We start from the raw sequence: 20,730 nt of genomic DNA on the forward strand, positions 1-20,730 counted from the left end.
CTGAGGTTGCTGTTTGTCTGACTTGAGCCTTGCAGGGCAGGCAAAGGATCAGAGAAAGCACAGGATGGTCCTCAGGCATGGACCTGTCTTTTGTGGGGGCGAAGAGGAGATCTAAGGAGGAGAAAAATCTCCTGCTGGCTTTGGCAGGAGCTAATGCTGCTGTGCCAGAGGGGTCACGAGGATGCTGATGGAGAAAGTGAGGGATTTCTTCTGCTTCAGGTAGTGCAGAGGTTTTAAAAGTCCCTCTCCGACCCTTTGGCAGGCTAGAAATAAGCTTGCTTCTGTTGACTGTCTATGGCTGGCCCTGGGGATGTCTTTTCTGAGCTCAATCTCCTTGTCCCATAGACACGTAAAGCTTGGCAGCTCGGTGTTTGGCTGTGGCAGGAACTGGCCCCTCCAGCCCCACACTTGCAGGGCTTTGGTGACAAGAAGGGGCACATGCCGCTGGTCTGTGCTCCTTCCCTCCCTCCTTTTCTTGACCTCTTACTGATGCTGCCCAGCCCTGATCCTTTCAGCATAGTCATTCGCAAATATCCAATCTCCCTAATTTTTTCCCGTTGGATCCTCTTGAGTCAGCCTCTCTGGAAGTGCAATGCCCAAAACTGGACCCATCTGACATGGAGGAGAATGGAGAAGTTCTATCTCACCTGCTGCCGGCTTGGCTAGTGCAGGGCTGGGGTGCTCTGTGGCTTGGCCGAGGGGAGGTGTCATGCAGAGGGATTTGGGGGCTGAAAGCAGGGATGGAAATTCACTTTAATCTGATGGAAAAACAGGGGCAGGCGGATAGCTGTTATCTGGGAGGTGGGATTGCTGCGTGCCTGCCCGGAGCAGCCGGGATGCGGCTGCGAATGCTAATTAGAGCCTGACTCGAAAGGCTAAATAAAGCAGCAGGGCACTCCAGGCAATTTATTAATGGGTGATTATTTCAGGCCTCTTCAGCTGAGCCACGAAGCCTCCCAGCCTAAGGCAGAAGAGAGTTAGCCCAAGGAGCACCGTGGTCATCGTAAATGTTCAGCATGGGGTGTTTCAGTAGGAAATAGGAAAGCAATCAGTGGCAGGCCAGGGGGTGCTTCACTCCTGCATGGCATCGCCGTGGCCAGCACTGGGGCAAAGCGGTCAGCATATCCCTTGGCTGTGGTGGTCTGCGGGGAACAGGGACTGTCAGCAAACCCCTTGTGCTTTTTTGGTGGCATATGCAGCTGCAAAGGTGGCTGGTGATTTTGGTTTGGGCTTTTTGGAGAGTACAAAGACCTGAGCAGCCTGCGGGGAGGTGGACAAGCGCAGACACTGAGCTTCATGGTGGCAGAGTGAGACCAAGCACCAAAACCAACTCCTGTGGGTTTTGCAGGGTTATATGCACAGCCCTGCTGCATCCCCATAAATGCACAGGACCAGAGGTTTCTTGGCTGTCCTTTAACCCTCTCCCAGCATTTTCAGCCTGCAATAATTTGGTTGTCTAATCCCCCTTTGATTCTAGATGCAGCATCCTTCTATTTTATCAGTAGCTCTGCTGTATAAGCTGCTCCAGTCCTGCAGCAATGCAGCGTGGGGGAATGTCCAGCTTCAAGTCTCTGTGGTGCATTTGGGCACTTTTGGTGGCTTCAGGAGGAGTTTAGTTTGGGGTACTTGTGATCCCAGGATACTGCAGGTGGTGGTGAGCCCCAGGGCTCGGGCCACCTGAGCAGGACCTGGTACTGGGCTGCGGCACTGGCATTTCGGCACACCTGGCCTGCATCAAAGAGCTCTTGGGGAGAGCCCAAGAAGCAGATTATATACACAACACCTGATCCCTGTTCTGACATCCCACCTGACTAGCGGAGACACCTTTAGCATGTGTCTCCTTCCCTTGCATAGATGGATGTCACAACAGATCAGCCACTGGGAAGCATCTGCATGTGTGAGGTGAGGGGAGGAGGAAAAGTGATAGAGGCTTCTGGGCAGAATCTGAAGGAAAACCCGGAGCTCCCTGAAAAAATGTGCCTAATGTACACAATCAGCTCCAGCATCTCACCCCTAGAGAATCTGGGGACTGGTGGGTCCTGCTGGGGTGTAGTGGTACATCATGGGTTTGGGAACCTTGAGTACCTAGCTGGGAACCCCAGCTGGGTTCTACACTTGTGTTTGTGTGGCATTTCACTGAGAACTGCCAGGTGCGTTAAAAAATGGGGCCAAAGATTCTCTGGGCTGGATTTCCTAAGGCAAGCACTTGCAGAGAAGTTAGGAGAAGAGACCTCTGGGGTGGGAATGCAAGGTGTGCTGCACCTTGTGTCTTGGGAAGGGGCTGCAGGGTGGAAGGCTGGATAAGAGCAGCTATGCTGCTGCTCCTTCTGTATCTGCATCGCCTGTACTTCCACTTGTGAGAGCTTGTTGGGGGGAGACAGAGCAACAAAAATTCCCATTTCCAGAGGGTCATTCCTCCGTCCCAGGAAAGAGGTATTTGCAAGATTGTTATCCTGTTCATTTTAAAGATGCCAAGATTGGATGTTGGACTCGTGGGTCTTGGTAATTAAAACCAGCGGTATTTGTGAATACGATTATGTTTTATGGCAGCATGCAGCAAATTACACTTTCAACTTAAAGCAGTTTAAAGCTTTTCTGCTGCTGCTGCTGTGTGACACCTGGTGTGGCTGCTTCGGCCGAATGACCAGGAGGAGTTTGGTGGAGTAGTGGCAGTTGCTTAAATCTGGATGCATAGTTTATAGCTCAGTGTGAAATTTGCTGGCTTTCACTAGTCTTCCAGCCGTCTAATTTCTCAGTGAATAAATTACAGTGCTGACCCTGAGAAGTCAGCCCTTTGGGTCTGTGTTGGGAACGTGTCCAGGCAGTTTAGCAAGAAGATGCTGCTCGTCTCTGTTGTTAGTGCTGGGAAAGGCACATCCCGGTGGGGCAGGCAACTCGTGGGGAGCATGATGATTCAGGCAAAGTTGTTATCGAAAAGAGTGAGCAGATGGCAGAGAGGAAACACTTGCCCTGGCTTGGGTGAGACTTGCCTTGCTGTGAGGCAGTGCAGAGTCTCTGCAGTATAGCTGAGGCTGTTGTGCCTGGCCTGGAGCTTCATTGGCAGGAGAGATGCCAACAGCATTTTCATGACCCATGCCACAGCTGCCAACATCTGCACAGGTGCCCATCAGGCAGAGACTGATACGATATCCTCCTTGGGAGGTGCCATCCTGAAGCTGCTTGGATCTTTTCCACCTACATCCCAGGTGTCCATGGGTTAGCTGCACCAGCCTGGGGATTCTGCCTCCTGACTGTGGATGTGCTTGGCTTGGCAGGGCTTCCCCTTTGCAAATGGGGAAAACATCTCTTCCTAATCCGGCAGGTAATGAATTTGTTCCTGGAAAAAAACCTTCCATCCCTGCGTGGTTATTAACATGCTTCTGAGTCACAGCTACCCAGTCCCAATTTGAAATTTGGCCAGAGCACCGTAGCGGATTCTCATTTGATCCTGTTTTTTTTTCTTTTTTTTCTTTTTTTTTTTTTTCCTCTCAGCATAGCTAAAACCTTATTTAAAAACCGAAATCAAACCAGGATGCCAAAAGCCACTTTCTAAGATGAGTGCAGCCCATCAGAGCTCCTGGGAATATCAGTCGCAGAAGGAGAGCCTGTCTCCCCTCTTCAGACCCTGCCTGGACTGCGTTAGGGGACTTGTCCCCTGCGGGATGCTGTACCTGAGAGGTGGAGTAGCCTCCGGCTTTTAGAGCAACGCGGGGCTCGGCAGAGGATGCTTTTAACGATATTGCCTGTACCCAGCAATGCATGGGTGGGTTTTGGGCTGCCTGGAGTGAGCTAGAGGCTGCTCCAGTGACAGGGGAGCTGCGTGAAGAGATGCAGCAACCGCGGGGGGGGGGGGGGGGGGGGGTGCTTTGCATCTGCTTCAAAGCGCCCCGCGGGCAGTGCAGGCAAATGGGGGGGCTCGGCTCGGATCCCCCCTCGACTGCAGCGGGGGAAGCAAAGCCGAGCCCCGTTGCCCGCTGCGGGAGTCTGGGGCGAGCGGCGGGGGGGGCTGCAGGGAGGGGACGGCGGCCGCTAGATGGCAATGCCGGAGCGGCGGCAGCCCGGGCGCCCCGGCCGCGTCCCTGCGGCGCCGGCGGGGGGGGCTTGGTGCTCCCCCGGGAAGGGGTAGCCCAGTGTCTCCGGGGATAGCCCGCCGTGCAGGGTAGTGGCATGGCTGGGGACACACACACACACAAACAAAAGCAAGGAGGAGGCTTGGGTGCCGATGTCAGCGTGAGGAGGGGGGTTAGCCTCTCTCTGTAAAACCCGGTGCACCCCAAGTGCCTTCCTGTCCCGGCACCCGCTGTTGCCCTGTCTTCTTGGATTTTCTTCATTCACAAAAAACCCCAAATAACCCCGCATAAATGGCTCTGAATCTCTGTGCCATGTTGAATCATGCGGGCATCAGCCACGCTTCTTCCTGACTCACCGATCCCAGCGTGCTGGGGTGAGGGTCAAGACGAGAACGGCAATAAACATCCTCGGAAACCAAGCCTGCATCTCTTGGCATAGCCAGAGACTTCTTTTTTTTTTTTTTTTTTTTTTTTTTTGCTTTCAATCTTCTCTTAAGGAGCTGCCTTCTCATAAATATCCCATCCTTTAGCACCGTCTCAGCAGGAGAGAGGCTCCCAGCGGGGTCATCCTGTGCTCTGCTCTGCAGCAGCGAATATAGAGTAGAGCTGAGAGCAAACTTCTGGGTGCAGGGGATAGCCTGCTGCCCCAGCATAACCGTCCAGGTAAGGCTTGCATCCCTGCTTCAAGAGGGCAGGAGGAATGATGCCTTCCTCCTCCTTGGCCTCTTGCACCTCTCTGGAGCGATGAGGCAGGTGTGGTGCCTCTGAGCCAGGCAGGGGATGCAGGAGTAACACTGGATCCAGCCTTCCCCATCCTTCTCAGCCTCTGGGTACTAGCCAGAGCCTGAGCATTTAGGCTGGGTGGAGGCTTGCCTACAGGCTCAGGGGAATGGGAGAGGGCTGGAGGGGACAGGGGGAGCTGAGGCAGCACCTCTGCAGGGCTGAGGATCTGCTCCTGGCAATCAGCCCTGCTTTGGGCTTAATTAATAGTGGCTTAAAGGGTTGAAAGGTGGGAAGAGTGGCATAGCTTCTGATGCTGTGCTGGTGGTGGGGAGGAGGAGGCAAAGGGGATGAGCCACAAATCATAATTGATTCATTTAGGGCAGCTTCTTGCCTGGAATGAATCGAAAGGACTGTAATTAGTCGGTAGCTGGCGTGGCCTCCTTGCTGCCTGTTGTTGGTGGAATGAAAGCCCAGGGTCAGTCCGGCTTGCACAGGGGCCAGCTGGTGACCTGGGAACCATTTTGGGAAGGATCTGCCCACCCCTGCTCCACTCCATACTGCAGCATGGTGGTGACATAGCTAGGGGGCTTGCTGAAACCCCCCAATTACACCCACCTCTGTTATAAGGGTAAGTGTAGGAGCAAAGTCAAGTAGGGTTGCAGCAGGTGGGCATTGTGGTGAGCTGGTGGGCTCTTGGTGCCTGGCTGAGGTTGAGGGAATGATCCCACAAGCTTTTTTGCAAACACTCCTCTATTATCTTGCTGAGGAGGGCATAATCCTCCCTCTTCTTCACTCGGCCAGCCCAAGGGCTCCTGGCAATGCACCTCTGAGAGCCTGGGCCGAAAAGCAAGCTCTGTGGCCGTTCAGTCATAGTAGTGCCTGCAGGGTGGGGAAGTCCATGGTGAGATACTGCCAGGCTGTGCTGAGGGAGCAGCCCTTGCCCAAATGAGTTAATGTGATTAAGGGCTTGATTTTTTTTTTTTTTTTTTTTTTTTTTTTGAGCTGCCCCAAGTGTTTCTGGCTGCCCCCCAGCAGATGTGGGGGACAGGGCAGCAGCTGCTGTTTGCAGAGCAGGTTGCTGCTGGTGGGGTGGACAGGGTGGGGTGGACAGGGGAAGAGCATCATCGGGACACAGGGTGTCTTGGGACACAGGCTGGAGCTGTGGGTGCTGTTCCTGGGGAAAAGGGCAGGTAGAGAGTGCTGAAGGCCCTGGGGAGCCCTTTGAATGTGGGGTTGAATGGGGAGGGTTGGATACCCTGTGCATGAATAGCTTAAAGGGTGTGCTGAGTGGTGAGGCTGGTGCCCTGCCCATTGGGTAGGGAGGATACTGGGGATGTCCCCGGGGAGACCAGAGTTCTCTGTTTCTGCCAGGAGGGCAGGGTGGGTTCCCAAAGGTGGGTGGGTAGGCAGGCCCCGCACCAGGGCCCAGCTCAGCCCAGGGGACCTGGGCAATCTTGGCACCCATATGGCTGCAGAGGTGAGGGTCCCCAGTCCTCTGCCTGCGGTGGAAATGGCTGGGAGGAGTGGGGATGGAGCCTGGACTGGCCCTGGGGCCAGCCCCCGCCCCGGTGCAGCTGCTGCAGGGACACATCCAGAGGAGGTTGTTTACACCTCTCCGATGAGCTGCTGCTGCTTCTGGCCAACATCAAGTGTCAAAAAAAAAAAAAAAACAAAAAAAAAAACGAGGCGGGGGACACTAAGGAGGCTGATCTGTATGCAAGTGAGCAGGAGGGCTCTCCCCGGGCACCCGCTGGCATCGGGGCAGCTCCGGCGGGGAGCTGGGAGCCTCGAAGTTACCCCGGTCTGGGAGGACGTGGTGTATGTGGCCGGAGAGATGCTCGGTGAGGGCTGAAATGGGGTGAGCCTCTCCCCATCCCTGCAGGCAAGGGGGAGGCAGAGCCCCCCCTTTGCTGCCCTCCTCCACCCCCCAATTTAGCCACTCACCTAGGAGCACCCATGTGCCAGAAAGCCCTCTGCAGCTGGGGCGGGGGGAGGGGGGGGGGAGTTCTTGCAGGATGGGGGCTCTCCCCTTGCCTTTGTTCCCTTCAGACCCTCCCTTCTGATTTTCCGTTGCGGCAGCTCCCGTGCTTGCCAAAAGAATGCACTGGATGGAGCGAGGGAGCGAGCCCGGCGTGCGTGTGTGTGTGTGTGTGCGCGCTTGTGTGCGCCTGTGTTGCCACTGACTTCATTAAATCAAGCTGTCCCCGAGCTGCAGAGGCGCGGCAGCCTTTAATTTCGTGGCCCGGCTCCTGCGGGAAGCCGGTGTCGCCTTGCGCGCTCCTGCCCTGGCAGCAAGGGCTGAGCATCCCTCTGCCACCGCGGGTACCTGCCTGCGGGCTCTGCGCGCCCCCTCCCTGCCCGCCGCCCCGGGGAGCCGGCGGATGGGCGGCCGGGCTCCCGCAGGCTGCTGAAGATGGAGTCGGGAGGAGGGAGTTGGACACTTGGCTCCAACTAGGCTGGACCACGCTGCAACCTGTTCCCCCGGCCTCCCCTCCGCCGCTGCGCTGGGTGCTGTACCAAATTGCGTCTTCCTTTGCGACGGGGCGGATGGAGACTTGGATCGCAGCCCTTTCCCTGCCTGATCTCGGCCGGCAGGGCAGGCAGTCCCCGGGCTCGCCTTGCTGGAGGGGGGTTAAAAGGGGCTGGTTTGGGCTTGCAGGCAGAGCGGTGGGAAGGATGTGGCTGGGTTTAACCCCTTGCTTCGTGGCGGAAGGTCCTTAGGGACTGAGCCGCTGCGGCCTCTGCCGAGGACGAAGGACGGCTCCCTGCCCTCCCCGCTGCCCGGGGGGCGTTTGGGGGGTGCCGGAGGCAGGCAGCTGCCCACCGTGCCGCGCTGGAGGCGCTGAGCCGGTGTCGCGCGTTGCCGCCTCTCCTTCTCCACGCGGGTCCCTGCTCCCACGGAGCGATGGAGGAGAGACAGAGCTGAGCATCACCCAGAGAGGAGGAGGGGGCTGTGGTTGGGACTGCGCCCCGCAACCACCCCTCCCTCTTCTCTCCACCCCCCCCCCTCATCCCCCCAGCCACCTCGGTGGTGCTGCTTCGGCTCACCTGTGTGTTTTCTTCCAGGATGGCTTGCTTTGGGGAGGCGGTGGCCGGCAGGCTGGGCTCCGGAGATGGGGGCTCCGACCAGAACCGGAGCCGGCAAGGACCTCCTGCCCCTGCAGGAGGGACCCCAGGAGCCTTCAAGCAAACCAAAGCGCAGAGAGCTCGGACTATGGCTCTATACAACCCCATCCCCGTCCGGCAGAACTGCTTCACCGTCAACAGATCGCTCTTCCTCTTTGGGGAAGAGAACATAGTCAGGAAATATGCCAAGAAGCTCATCGACTGGCCATATCCTTTCTGCGCCCCCTGTGAGTCCCCCCCTTGCTCCCTGGATTTGCCTCCGTGGCCACCCAGGACACGTGCGTGTGGTACTAGCCGGCAGGTAAGCGCCTGCCTTCTGCTCTCCTTCGGCGTGCGGAGAGGGGTGCCCTGTCCCCCGGGGATGCTCTCCTTGCCCTGTTGCTGCTTCCCCTCCTATGCTCTGCTCGGTGCCTGGTGGAGAGCTGAGCCCCTTCTCCCCGCGGGAAGCCCCCCAGCCCCTCCTCAGGCTTGGATTTGGAAGCCCCTCCGTGCTGGCAAGGAGAGGGGCTCTGATCCTGGTTTAACCCTGCATGCTTTAGGATGCTCTGTGCGCATGTGGCTGGGGGGGGGGTGGTGGGGGGTGTCATAGCCTTTCCTTTGTGTGTTGATGTCGTGCTGGAGTTTTGCCACCCCACCCCACCCGGACTCACCCATCCCGTTGGGGACGGATCCCTGGGAGCCCACGGATCTCCAGTCCCTGCTGGGTGGCGGCTTTGTCCCCTCCTGCGCCTGCCTGCGTGTGCCCTCTTTGCTGCTGATCACACCTGGCAGGGGCACAGCCATCCTCACCCTGCAGCCCCTGGCTCCCCACGGCAGCTCTGGGAACTGTCTGCCCCCTCTCTGCGGCAGAGAGGAAGATGCTGAAAACCTCTGGCTGTGCCCCACGACCTCTCAGGGGGCTGGCTCAGGGGACCGCGGTTTATCCCAGGGACACCCCTCCTAGGGCTGGGTGGAGGGTGCAGATCCCCCCCCGCTCCTTCACCTGCTCCTCCACCCTTTCATACACCCCCACGCGCATCTCTTCCCTCCCACCCTCCCTGCGGGTGCCCCTAAGCACCCTGGCCGGTGCCCAGCACCACAGCACGCAGCTCCCCATCAACCTGGGCTCAGCACCTTCCTGCCTCATGAGACCCCTCCTGGGCTTTGCTCCCATCAAGGAGCTGAGCCTGAAAACTTCAGTGTGGCCATGCTTTGGCTTTAGGACCCTCCCCGTGCCGTTTTCTGCAGTGGTGATTACATGCAGCTCTTGCCGCTGCTGCTTTCTTTCCCTGCAACTTGTTGGTTAACTTGCCGGCTCCTCCAGCGGGCGCGGGAGAGCTTGCCCTGGTGCCAAACAGCAGTGCCTTGGTCTGGTGCAACAGGTACCTCAGGGAAACCCTCTGGTGAGATGCAGGGATGCAGGATGGGTCACCTACCCTGCTGAGCATCACTGGGGAAATAGTCCCTTTGCAGCTCTGACAAGTCAGATCAAGCCTCTGCCAGGCAGGAGCTGGTCCTAGCTGGGGAGCCCTAAAGCCCTCAGGCTTGGTGAGGGTGACCTGGGGCTGAAGGGGCAGCTTGGAGGGGCTAAATTCCTCATCGAGTCCCTAAATCTGCCCCTGCTCGCAGCACCTCCTGGGTGGGCAGCTGCAGGAGCATCAGTGCAGTAGCGAGGATGGAGATGTGGCAGCTCAGCTCTGAGCCCTGCAGGGCAGTGGCCAGGCCGCCTGCCTGCTTTTCCAGAATATGCCAAATTAGTCGTGTTCTTTTTCAGCATGGTGTGGGAGGGCCCTCACCCCTTTGGCTTTCACTTAAAGCGAGGAGCTGGGGTACTGTTGCTGGCCCAATGCTCCTCGCGTGGGCCGGGGTCCCGTGCCGGTGTGATGTCTCATCTCTAGGCAGGCGCTGTCTCCTAGAGACTAGAGCTTCACCACCACGCGGTAAAAACTCCCCAGCATTATTCTTTCCTGGAATTTGCAATGCATGAGGGAGATGGGCTCATTTTATATTTTTTTCCAGAAGTAAGTGACATATCCCCATGTGAGTGCTGGGAACGGGTGTGCTCCAGGTGTGGGAGCTGAGCATCCCTGGCAGTCCCTCTCCTGGCTGGTATCTCTTTCTAAGAAACTCATCCACCCAAGAGCTCCTCTGCACCATTTGAGCCCTTGAGGGCTTGGGGATGAGCAAAGCTTTTTGGTGATGAGTTTGGTGAGGTTGGTCAGGTGAGTTGTTCCTGTCTTTCTGGTTGTAGCCTGGCACATGCAGCCAGTGCCTTTTGGTAGGGTCAGGGAGAACGTGCGAGTGTCTCAACTGCCTGGCCTGGAGCCCATGGCATCGCTCCTGCGCAAGGGCGAGGGTGGTTTGGGGAGGCGAGTGTTGGATTTCAGCCACAGTCAACAAGAGCTGCTGGCCTTGGGAAGGAGGTGGCCAGTCCTGGTGCTGTGGGTCGGAATGGGCACGTCACCAAGGAAAGGCGAGGGGGCTGGGGTGGAGCGCGGGGAGGAGTGGAGGCTCTTCTTCATCCAGCTCCAGTTGACTAGGTAATAGGGCTAAAAATAACTGGTGATTCAGGCCTGTATATCTGCTGGGTAACTGTATAATTATAACCAGCAGCCTCTGCAGTTTGGCTTCCCAGTGTAAATAGGGATGATGCATGGAGGGGAAGAAGGAGAAATACGAGAAACTGGTATTGGGATGCAGCTCCATGGGGAGATGAATCTTTGCCGAGCTCCTTGCTGGAAAGCCCAGTGTGTTACCTCTGCTGGAGCTGCTCTTTTTACCAGTCCTGCTCAAAATGTCAGGCAGCTGCTGTATTGGCTGTAGGAACATCTACTCCTCCTTCAGAAACACAGCCTTGTCCTGCCTGCTCTTCTGCTGATGGCCAGGCCTTTAGCCCTGATTTCATTTGTTAAGCTGCAATTCAGTTAGCACATGAGATGGGCTGTAGCTCATCTATATCTGCTCCGTTCCTCATCCGCTTAATCACATTTGACCTGGATAAGATCCCTCTCCCACCCTAGAAAGGCCAGATGACATTGTGTGGCTCTGGCACTGCCCCCAAGGACAGCCTTCAGCTGCAGGCACACACTGGACACAGTACCTGTCCCCTAGGTTTGGCAGGGGAGTGCAATGTCCATCAGTCCTCTGAGGACCTTGCCGTTCCCTGCAGCAAGGGCTTTCTCCTCTTTTCTCAGCCCCTTTGAGGACCAAATCTGGTGTTAGGCTGACCAAGAGCAGCCGGGGTGTCTGCAAAGCACTGGTGCAATGCATGTAGGGGTTTTGCTCTGTGGGATGCACAGCCATGTGTGCCTGAACCATTTTGCCTGAGATGACTCCCACTTTGACCCGTGCATCTCTGATGCTGTGTGGGCACTGCTCCTCGGGGACCCTGGCAGTGTTATGTCCCACCTGGGCAAGCTTTCACCCAGCGAAGATTTCGGCAGGTCTTGCCTCCTGCAGAAAAAGCTGCGCCATGTTGTACCATCCTTGGGCAGCTCCCTCCTTGCACTATCCAAGAACATCACTTTTTTCCTCTAAGGCTGTTTTCTGTGCCCTTCATTCATCAGATTTTAAAATGTTTTTTTTTTGGGGAGGGGCGAGTAGGTGTAATGGCAGGTCCGTCTTTTTGACAGCCAAGGAAAGCGAGGCTGCCTGTCAGATGGTGAATTTAAACAGAGGCAGCTGTTGTCATGGTGACACCAAGTTGCATCCTGTTGCTGTGGCAACCAAAGTTAAAAAACTGATGTTAAGGCAGGAAAATCACATGATGTGATTCTTTTTTGTTTTTTTTAAAAAAAAAAGGGAGGAGAGAGATTTGATTTCCAGTTTTTAAGCGCAGGGTGAGGGTGAGGGAGAAGGAGACACTTCTCCACGGAGCTGTTTGCACGTGGCAGGCAGGCACCCCGCACCCCTACGGGAGCAGCAGAAGTGCGGGCAGCTCTGCCCTGACCAGCTCCTGGCTGGTGCTGCCTTTGGTTTAGCCCCTGATGGAGACCAGGCCACCACATTTTGGAGTCATAAGCAGCACTGTCTGTGGTTGCAGATAGCGAGTGGAGTCTCCCCAGCTGAGGCATGTCCATGCAGTGAGATTTAAGCAGGCTGAGCACCTTGCCTGGGTGCTCCCTGTGAGCCGAGCAGAGACACAAGCAAACCCCAAGCCCACGCTCCCTCTCCTGAGCCTGTTTTGCTGTGTGTAATGGGCATGCAGGAGCTGGCTCATGTTCAAAGTGTGGTGGGAGGATTTGGGGTCTGTCGCCTTGTTCCTCTGGACATCACTTTCTGTCAACCTCAGCAAAGCATGGATGGGCTGGGAATGCTGGGTGGCAGGGAGCAGGAATGGGGACAGCTCCAAGGGGCCATGGCTCTACGGCTGCTTGAAGGGACTGGATAGCCTTATCTCCTGGGAAAGATCCCCCATGTCCTCAAGGAACAAGCCAGGGAGGTGCTGTAGGGCTGGGGAACCCCAGAGTTGAATTAGGACCACTGATGTTCTTTGTTCCATTTGGCATTTTGGGTTTCTCTTGGAAAACAGCCTCGGGGAGCAGGTGCTTGCTTTCCTGCTGGGGTGTGGAGCTGAGAGGAGTGGGGTTTGGGGGGGGGTCCTAGGGATGAGGATGTTGAAGAGGTGGGTCTTTCTTCCCATCACATCATGTCTATGTGGGACAGGCAGCAGTGGTGGACTGGACCAGCAAGATGAAGTCCACAGATGTAGGAACTGAAGCTCTCTCATTGACGCCTGGGGAGCAGGGAAGGTCCGTCAGTGCAGCAGGTCCTGGGTAAGCCTGGGGAGTAGTGGGAAATGGAGACTTAAGTTTCTAGGATATGTTGGAGCTGGGCTGAGTGATGCAGGCAGGGTGATGGGTTAAATTGTTGCTGCCCTTCTTGCTGGCCCTCTGAGGTAGGCTTCCCCAAGAGTCCTTTTGGAGATGCCCTTGTGGCCTCTCTCCTCTGGCTCTTCTGCTGCTTCCCCACCTGCCTTCCTAGGAGCGGGGAGAAGGAATGGTCACCAAAGTGGAGAAGTAGAGGGGGCTCTCTACAGCTCCCAGCCCTCATCTGCATACAGGGAGGAATTCCTCACACTCAGCCACTTGGGGAGGTTGTATCAATGTGCCATCAGCACCATAAATCCATCTTCAGAGCTTGGAGCTGGACACACACTCTGCATTAACAATATAGATGTTCTGGGTGGGCTAGTTTTGGCTCCCAGTTAGGGAGGCAGATGAAGAGGTGGGTTACAGCTGGAAGCAAGGAACCACTGGTGGCTGGAGGTCTCCCTGGTGCTCGCTGCCAGCTCCTGCCAGACCCACCAAGGAGTTCCAGCTCCAGGCATGGGGTTAGCCTGAAGTGCCTGTTCCAGGTGGGCTGGGGCATGGGTGTGAGGGATGTTCACATGGCCTGGGGGCACTTTTCCTACCTAAAACACACTGGGAGGGAAGTGTGGAGCTGCAGGTGTGCATGCACTGGGATTGGCTGAGTTGCTAAGGAAACAAGTCAACGGTGCAGGGGAGAGAGCGTTGGGTAAAGGAGATAAATCAATAAAAAAACCTATTTTTATCGGCTCCCTAATGATCCTCCAGGAGAAGCCAGACGAAGGAGGAGGAGAAGGCTGGAGGGCTTTCATTACCAGGCTTGGAGGGAGGCAAGTGCTATTCTGTGTTTTGGGGAGCTGGAAGGTTGTGTGATTAGACATCTAATGAGAGAGGAAGCAGAGTAGTGTTAGAGCATTGTCCAGTGGGCTCCAGCCCTTAGCAGGGAGAATACTTGCTTGGCAGAAGTGAAATGTGATGACAAAATTTCCCCCAGTTCAGACAGATGTTCCTGCTGTTCCTTGGGGAGGGTTTTTTTACCCTTGGCCTTGCAAAATGTGGCACAGCTGGAGCTACAGGGGCTTGTTTCTGTAGAGTTGATGCCTTGCAGCTCTCACTCAGCTCCAGATGCAATAACCCAGGCTCGAGTCCATGGAAAACTGGCCCAGCAGCGTTTGCAGAATCACTTTTGACAGTGACCTTCTGCTTAGGTCATTGCTTAGGCCAGTGATTGCCCTGTTTCTCTTAGACTTGGTATCTGTTGACCCGTGTGCCACATGGAGGTTGAGCAGGGACGTGGTCCCATGCTGGGGCTGTGATAGATGTGCGCTGTCCTTGTGCTGTCAAGCCAGATGTTGGATCCAGCAAAGAATATAGGGGTGAACTGAGCCATTAGAGGTGGTCCTGAGCCCCCCAGCCACTGCTGGGCAGGGCTCCCATGCTGCTGGCTTTGAAGAAGTTGAGGGTTTCCCACCTGGGTGTTTCTCCTGTGGGACTAGAGCCTGGACAGGGAGGAGGCGGTGGCACATGCCTGGCACCATGGGGAGGAGCGCGGGATGCTTGGTGGGGTTAGCTGTGCTGGGGCAGACAGACGGACTTGCCGCGCCTTTTCCACACTTCTCATCTAGGCAAATGTGCCTAGCGCCTGGGGAGCTGGCTGCACCGCCCCACTAACACGCTGTTTTCTTTTAAGCCTGTGCTAATTGCTTGCAGACTTTCACGGAAATGAAACAAAAAGACCCCAAATAGGCCAGTGGCTTGGGGCCAAGCGCCGCAGTCTGCGTATCAGCTGAAGTGGGCGGTCAGAGGCGGGAAGCAGGAGCCACATAATAGAATCCTCAGTTGTGTTAAGCCTGGGAGGAAAACTTTGGGGTCTGGCTTCCCTCTGGGCACAGGGAGCTGCTTCACGATTCCGAGCCCACAGCAGTGAGCTCTGCAGCGGTCTCTCTTTTGGTTTGCCTTTAACTTAGCAACCATTAATTTCACTGAGTGGCCTTTTAAATGCCTTGGCTGAATCTTTCCTGGCTCTTCTCCCTGTCGGGCTAAATACATCCCAGCTCCTGCAGGCTCTACTTGGCTGCCCTGCCTGGCCCGCTCTCCAGGGACCTGCCCTGATGCCCGGCTGCACCCTCACCTTGCCCCTGTGCTGCAGCATGCACGGGGTAGCTGCTGCTGGGGTTGCTGCCACTGGGGTCGCTTCATGGTTTCCAGTTTCCTGTGCTCATGGCCGGCACTGGGACATCTTCTCTTGCCTATGCGCTCAGGACCATTGGTTTAAAGCATCTCGCTATAGTCAGTAGCTTTGGTGGCCAAAAGGCAAGGTTGCAAAAGAGAAAATAATCTGTTTTCCTGGGGGTGGTGGCACGGGCGTGTGGCACCTCCTGGCCTGAGTGGCGTGAACCTGAAGCTGCTGGGTCTGGAGAAGCCTAGTGTGCGGGGGAAGGGCTCAGCTGGGGCGCTGCTCCCCATGCCGGCTTGGGAGGGTGGGACCATGGATGATTGCTTTGTGGGCAAATCCATCCCAGGTGGGTTCACATCCTATTTCCACAAACATGAGCCTTGGGAAGGTGGCAGTCCCCTCCCGGGGCGGTTGCTGACGCCAGTGGTGACAGTAATGTAGCTGTGGGGTTTTGGCATGGAGGGAGCAGAGAAGGGGTTTGCTGCCTGCTGATGAATCTCACCTCATTTTGTTATTGAGGACAACAGGGCTTTTATTGCAAAGATGTGGTAAAGATGGATAGGCCGTCCTGCCGCTTGGAAGTGCTTTGTTTTCGGGGCTTGGTGGTGGGCCAGGCAGGAGGAGGGAGCTCCATGCTCCTGTGAATCAAAAGGCAGGAGGGAGCTGAGTTTGGGGTGCTTTCCTGGGCATCAGCCTGCCCTTTCCTCTGCCTCCTCTCTCTATTCACTCAGGTCCTCAGATGCCAGCATCTTCCACCGTTGTCCTGGCACAGGGTTGGTCCTGAAGAAGGATGTGCAAGCCCTAGACATGTCTGTAGGATTTAGGATGCTTGTAAAGGTCCAAGCAGATCCTGTTGATAAGGTGCTCTATCCCTTGGCGTCTTGTTGAAGTGTGGCTGAGCTGGGATGTCTCCATGACGTGTTTCCATCCTGCCTGAACTGAAGCTCAGACCCAAGCACCATCAGTGTCTTGAGTTGCAAATGCTCAGCCTGGTGCTCTGAAGCTCCAAGCACTGCCTGGACTGCAGGGTGCTTGGCAAGGGACCCTTGGTTACCAGGACATGTCCTTGCCAGTGCGGGGCACGGGGTGGGCTGATCTAGGTTGGATCCCCAGGATCTGCTAGGGATGCCCTGTGCTCCTTGGGCCATGCAGGATCCCAGGGGGATACTTTAAGACCAGGGCTGCTGATAGCCTGTGACACCTGCCTCTCCAAGTCACATCTCCTGCTGCTTCGTGATGGAAGAGAGAAGGCAAGCAGCAGGGCCACAGCATGCAGGGATGTGCCAGCCCTGGCTGGCAGCATGCTATGCGAGGGAGATCCTCCCCGACACTGCCAGGGACCACGCCAAACCTTTTTCCACATGAAGCCCAGCCTGGTCAGAGGCTGGCTGTCCACCTTCATACTTGTGTCTGTCTTCTCAACTCCCACCACAAGCAGCATCTTTCTCTCAAGAGAGTTCACAGCCCAGCGAAGGCTGTTGGTTAATGTCCTGTGAACTCAGGAAGGCGGTGATAAGGCTCAGCAGCTCTCTGGTGAGGAAGGTCTTGGGGGCTCTCAGTTCTCTTGTCACTCATCTCATTTCCAAACAGCATCAAAGTGGGCTTCATCCTCCTGCCCAGGAGCAGCGGGAGGTAAAAGCTGGGCTGTGGGTGTGCGTGTTCCTGTGCGGAAAGCAGTGGTGGTGACTAATGAGCAGGTGAAATGCAGGGTGGGCAGGGACAGGCTGGTGGGTCAGGGCCATCATCCACCTCTTCTCTGCTCCTTAACTCCTCTCCACTCCCTTCGAGTACATGATCCTGGCGACCATCATTGCCAACTGCATCGTGCTGGCCCTCGAGCAGCACCTCCCTGAGGATGATAAGACGCCCATGTCACGGAGATTAGTAAGTACCCTGCATCTGTCCCTCTCCACCCTGCGTCGGGGGGTCTGGCAAGTGAGCAGAGGCATCAGCTGAGGGGAACCATCCCATCCTTCCAGCCAATTTCTTCTGGTTCCAGGGTGGTAGGGCAGGAGGGTTCATCTGAGACCAACTCCTCCAGCCTTCCTGAGGCTGCTGTCACATACTCCTCCTCCATGGAAAGGGTGCAGGAAGGCTTAAGCCCCTTAAAAAGTGGGGTAGGGAAGGGGGATTGGGCAACTTGAGTGGGTCATAGCCACCCTCTTTTTATTTCCAAGGTTGGTGCTGGCTGAGGAAGGGCTGGGAAAGATCCCACAGGAGAATGTGGGGCTGCAGAAGGTGGGATGGGACATGAGTCGTGTCCATGTGAAATGGCCGGTGCTGTGTTTGCCCAGTCTCCTCCTCTCACCATCTCACCGGTTCCCCTCTGGCAGGAGAAGACGGAGCCCTACTTCATCGGGATATTCTGCTTCGAGGCTGGGATTAAGATCGTGGCTTTGGGGTTCGTTTTCCACAAGGGCTCGTACCTGCGCAACGGCTGGAACGTCATGGACTTCATTGTGGTCCTCAGCGGGTGAGTCAGGCAGCATGGGGCCATTGATGGGGTTGGGCAGCCAGGTACAGGGCCTCAGCCTGGTGGGGACACGAGCTCCAGGACATGGGGCAAGGCCCTGGTTTGCTGTTGCTGTTGGTATTTCTTCATCCCAGCAAGGGAGGGGAGGATGGTTCCCTGTGCTGGAGGTTCCTGCATTGGCTTTGCTGTGGGCAGCTGATGGTGGGACAAGGTTCCCCATCGGGCAAGGAGGGCTGTCTCTGAGGGCATTGTGTCTAGCTTTCCTTAGCTGGTGGCCTAGCAGCTGTAACCCATGTGGGCACTGGGCAATGTGAGGATGAGGTAGGAGCATGGCCTGATAAGCAACTGGACGTGATCTGGGAGAGGTTTTTGTCAAACCCTATGTGGGGAGGGAGAAAATCTTTTTTCCTCTTGACTTCCCAAGAACTTTCCAACCTTGGCCTGGTGCTGGGGGTTTGGGAATGAGGTCTGGGTGGGGCTGTGTTCCCAGGTGATGCTTGCTTAGTGCCCCAGCATGCAGCAGTGAGGCTGGGGGTAGTAGCACACAGAGCTTCTCAGGTGCTGGTTGTGTCACTGGTGGTGTCACCTGCCAGGGACGTGGCCCAGATTTGAGTCCTGCTTGTGGTGTGATGGGCTGTGCTGGTGACAGAAATGAGCAGGGATATTTGGGCTTGTGCTAGCCAACGGCAGCAGTCAGCTTGAGCAGAAACCTCCCAGGGTGACTTCTTGGCCCCTCACTGTGTGGAGGGCAAGTGGGTGCTTGCAGCCAACGAGGGACCCTGGGGAAGGGGTTGTTCCTTTTTGCATGCTGATGGAAACACTACATTCAGAGGAGCTGGTTTGATGCATACAGATGGTGCCTGTGGATCTCCAAGCACTTAATGAGCTCTGTTAGGTGCAGACCAGCTGCAGGGCTGGCTAGGAAACTGAGGCACGGGAGCCAGGTGAGATATCTGAGCTCTCTCCTGAGTTCCTTGCTGCACAGTCCTGTCTCTTGGCTTGCAGGGTGGTGGCACCACATGGGACGTGATACCCGTTGGGGTGTTTGGAGAAGGAAGGGGGATGCTGAGCCTGGTGCTGCCAGGGGCATAGTGATGGGTGCTGCTTGTGGATGGTGGAGAGGTGCAGGTTGGGTCTGTGCTTGAGAGAAGGCTTGAGGAGAACATGACCAGGAGTGTTTTGACTCTCTTGGTCCAATGTGGACCTGGATGACCTTGCTAGGGAGTGGGTCCATTTCTACCTGTGAAGGCAGGGTGCTTTGATGTGCTGGTGGTGGGTGACGATTCTTGGTGGGCAGCAAACAGGCTGCCTGTGGGTGGTGCAGCCATCGCATGGGATGATGCTGGCTCTTCTGCATCTGCAAAGTGACTCTCGGGGGAAGACTCAGTGGCCAGGTGGGCTTGCTGCTGTGGGGAGAGTGGCTGGGCATAGTTTCCGGGCTGAGCAAAAGTGGTTACATCTCTGATGACAGCCTGGGACATGTGTCACCCCTGGTAGCAACAAGAGGGGGTGTCTTGGCCTCGCTGTGCAGCTGCGGTGCTGGGCTGAGTGTGCAGAAAGCAGCTGGGTGGCTGGGAAATGCCCATCGGCCGTCTCCTGGCCTGGGCATCCTTTGGGGCCTGGGCCAAGGGGAAGCACTGGGCTGGTAGCGGGGGTTCACTGTGGACCTCTCCCTGCCCTCACCGCAGCGCTGGGAGAGCTGACTGTAACCGAGCTGGTGCTGAGTCAGCGCTCGGCAATTACTCACTCGCGAAAGCCTCGCCAGCTCCTTTCAGTGCCACGCTGTGCCGGGCCCCGTGCCAGGGAATCAATTGTCCATGAAGGACTGTTAGTGTCGTGCTGGCTGCCCTGCCGGGAGGTGCCTGGGTCCCCTCTGACACCGCCAGTTACGGGGCGCAGCCCTCGGGGGTCTGCTTCACCACCATCACCCTCCTCCCATCCTGATGTCTGCTCCAGCAGGATGAAACCCTTACCAAGAAGTGTTGGGTCACCTGCTGGCTTTGTCCCAGCAGTGCCAATGCCTGCTGGCATGGGTTCACCAGGCTTTTGGGGCAAATTATGTTGTGTGATGGGTAGAGGAGGCAGACCACGGATTTTCATCCTGGACTGGTTTGGGGGAGGATTGGGTCGCTGGGGGATCAACTGGATGAGGTCATGGGCTTGTTTGTGCTGTGCAGCTCTTGATTTTGCCATGTGGTGCTGACAAAGCTGCTTGTTTTTGGTGCCATGGTTGTGCCTCCCTTGCAAGTAACTCTTGCCTATTTGATCTGCTGAATTATTGGCAAATTTCTTCAGAAAATAATCCTCGGCTGGCAAATGGCTTGCAAACAGCTTGTGGGAGAGGGTTTGCACTTGGCGGTTCACGCTGTGTTGGTTGCATAAGGTAGGTGGTGAAGCCTGCATGGGGGTTGTGTGCGGGTGACCAGCGAGTTCGGGGTCATCTTTGTGGACTAAAACTTTACGATTGATTAATATGTGAGTGTCTAGACAGAGACTGTTGAGCTTGAGAGAATGAATAGTCATTGGGATCTCGTTGCTACTTAGCAAGAGACAGTAGCTGTGGTGGAGGGGACATTGTGAGCATCAGAGATGTAGGGTAGCACTAGCCTTGGATTGTGTTGACCGGGTTCGGATTCTGATACATCCCATGGTGATGGACCAGAGAGGATATCCACATGAGCAGGACCCACCCCAGGATCCATCCCCAATGGACTCAGAGGGACCCAGCGTCATGCTCGCTGGTTCTTGTCTCTCCAAGAGTGACACGGGATATTACTTTTCCTTCCTGGACTTATTTTTTGCCACGTGTCCAATGCGAGAGGTGGCATCATGGGCCCAGACACCGTGTTGGGATTTCAGTGAGCAGCAGGATTTCCTGGGCACGCTCTCCCTGCTGTAAATTAGCTAATGAGGGGCTACTGCTGTGAGCAGCCTCCTGGGACCCCGTGCGGGAATGGATAGCACTGACTTGGGTTTGACTGGTGTTTGCTTCTTGTGTCAATAAATCCAGATTTTTTTCATCTCAGTGGAAATCAACACCCACCTAAAACTCCCTGATGCTAAAGCTTCCACTGGGGAACTAATAGTCACATTTGTAAACCCGCTCTGTTTATAACCTGTGGTTTCCGAATCGTCATAGCTGCCTGAGAAAAACAGCCTGTTCTCCCCCAGCTAAAAATACTTTTATCCAAAAATGTCCATAAAATACCTTCACTCATTCTGAGGCAGAGCCAGGGAGGGGAACATCTGTGTTTCCCCTGGGGCTCGGGGGTGCTCACCTTGCCTATGCATAAACCAGAGCTGTCTGAGTGCTGAAGCTGGACTTGTGGCCTGCTTGATGCAGCCCGTTCTGGACCAAAAAAGTGGGAAACTGTT

At 56.0% G+C, this 20,730-nt stretch overlaps 1 protein-coding gene across 6 annotated transcripts in view; it reads left to right on the top strand.

Annotated features, from left to right (window-relative positions):
- The window catches only part of CACNA1E (calcium voltage-gated channel subunit alpha1 E), a 112,782-nt gene that overhangs the window by 9,353 nt on the left and 82,699 nt on the right, over positions 1 to 20,730 (top strand). For 3 of the 6 annotated variants that reach the window (XM_086462418.1, XM_086462419.1, XM_086462420.1), the window contains exons 1-3: positions 7,861 to 8,126; positions 16,661 to 16,766; positions 17,216 to 17,355. In XM_086462418.1, the coding sequence (XP_086318544.1) occupies positions 7,861 to 8,126; positions 16,661 to 16,766; positions 17,216 to 17,355 (512 nt within the window). Of the gene's footprint in view, positions 1 to 7,859; positions 8,127 to 16,660; positions 16,767 to 17,215; positions 17,356 to 20,730 lie in introns of those variants that run through there. The other 3 variants (XM_086462417.1, XM_086462416.1, XM_086462421.1) reach the window with 2 other exon arrangements.

This window comes from Leptosomus discolor, chromosome 3, assembly GCF_034619465.1.
Source record: "Leptosomus discolor isolate bLepDis1 chromosome 3, bLepDis1.hap2, whole genome shotgun sequence".
In the NCBI taxonomy this organism is placed as follows: Eukaryota; Metazoa; Chordata; class Aves; order Leptosomiformes; family Leptosomidae; genus Leptosomus; species Leptosomus discolor.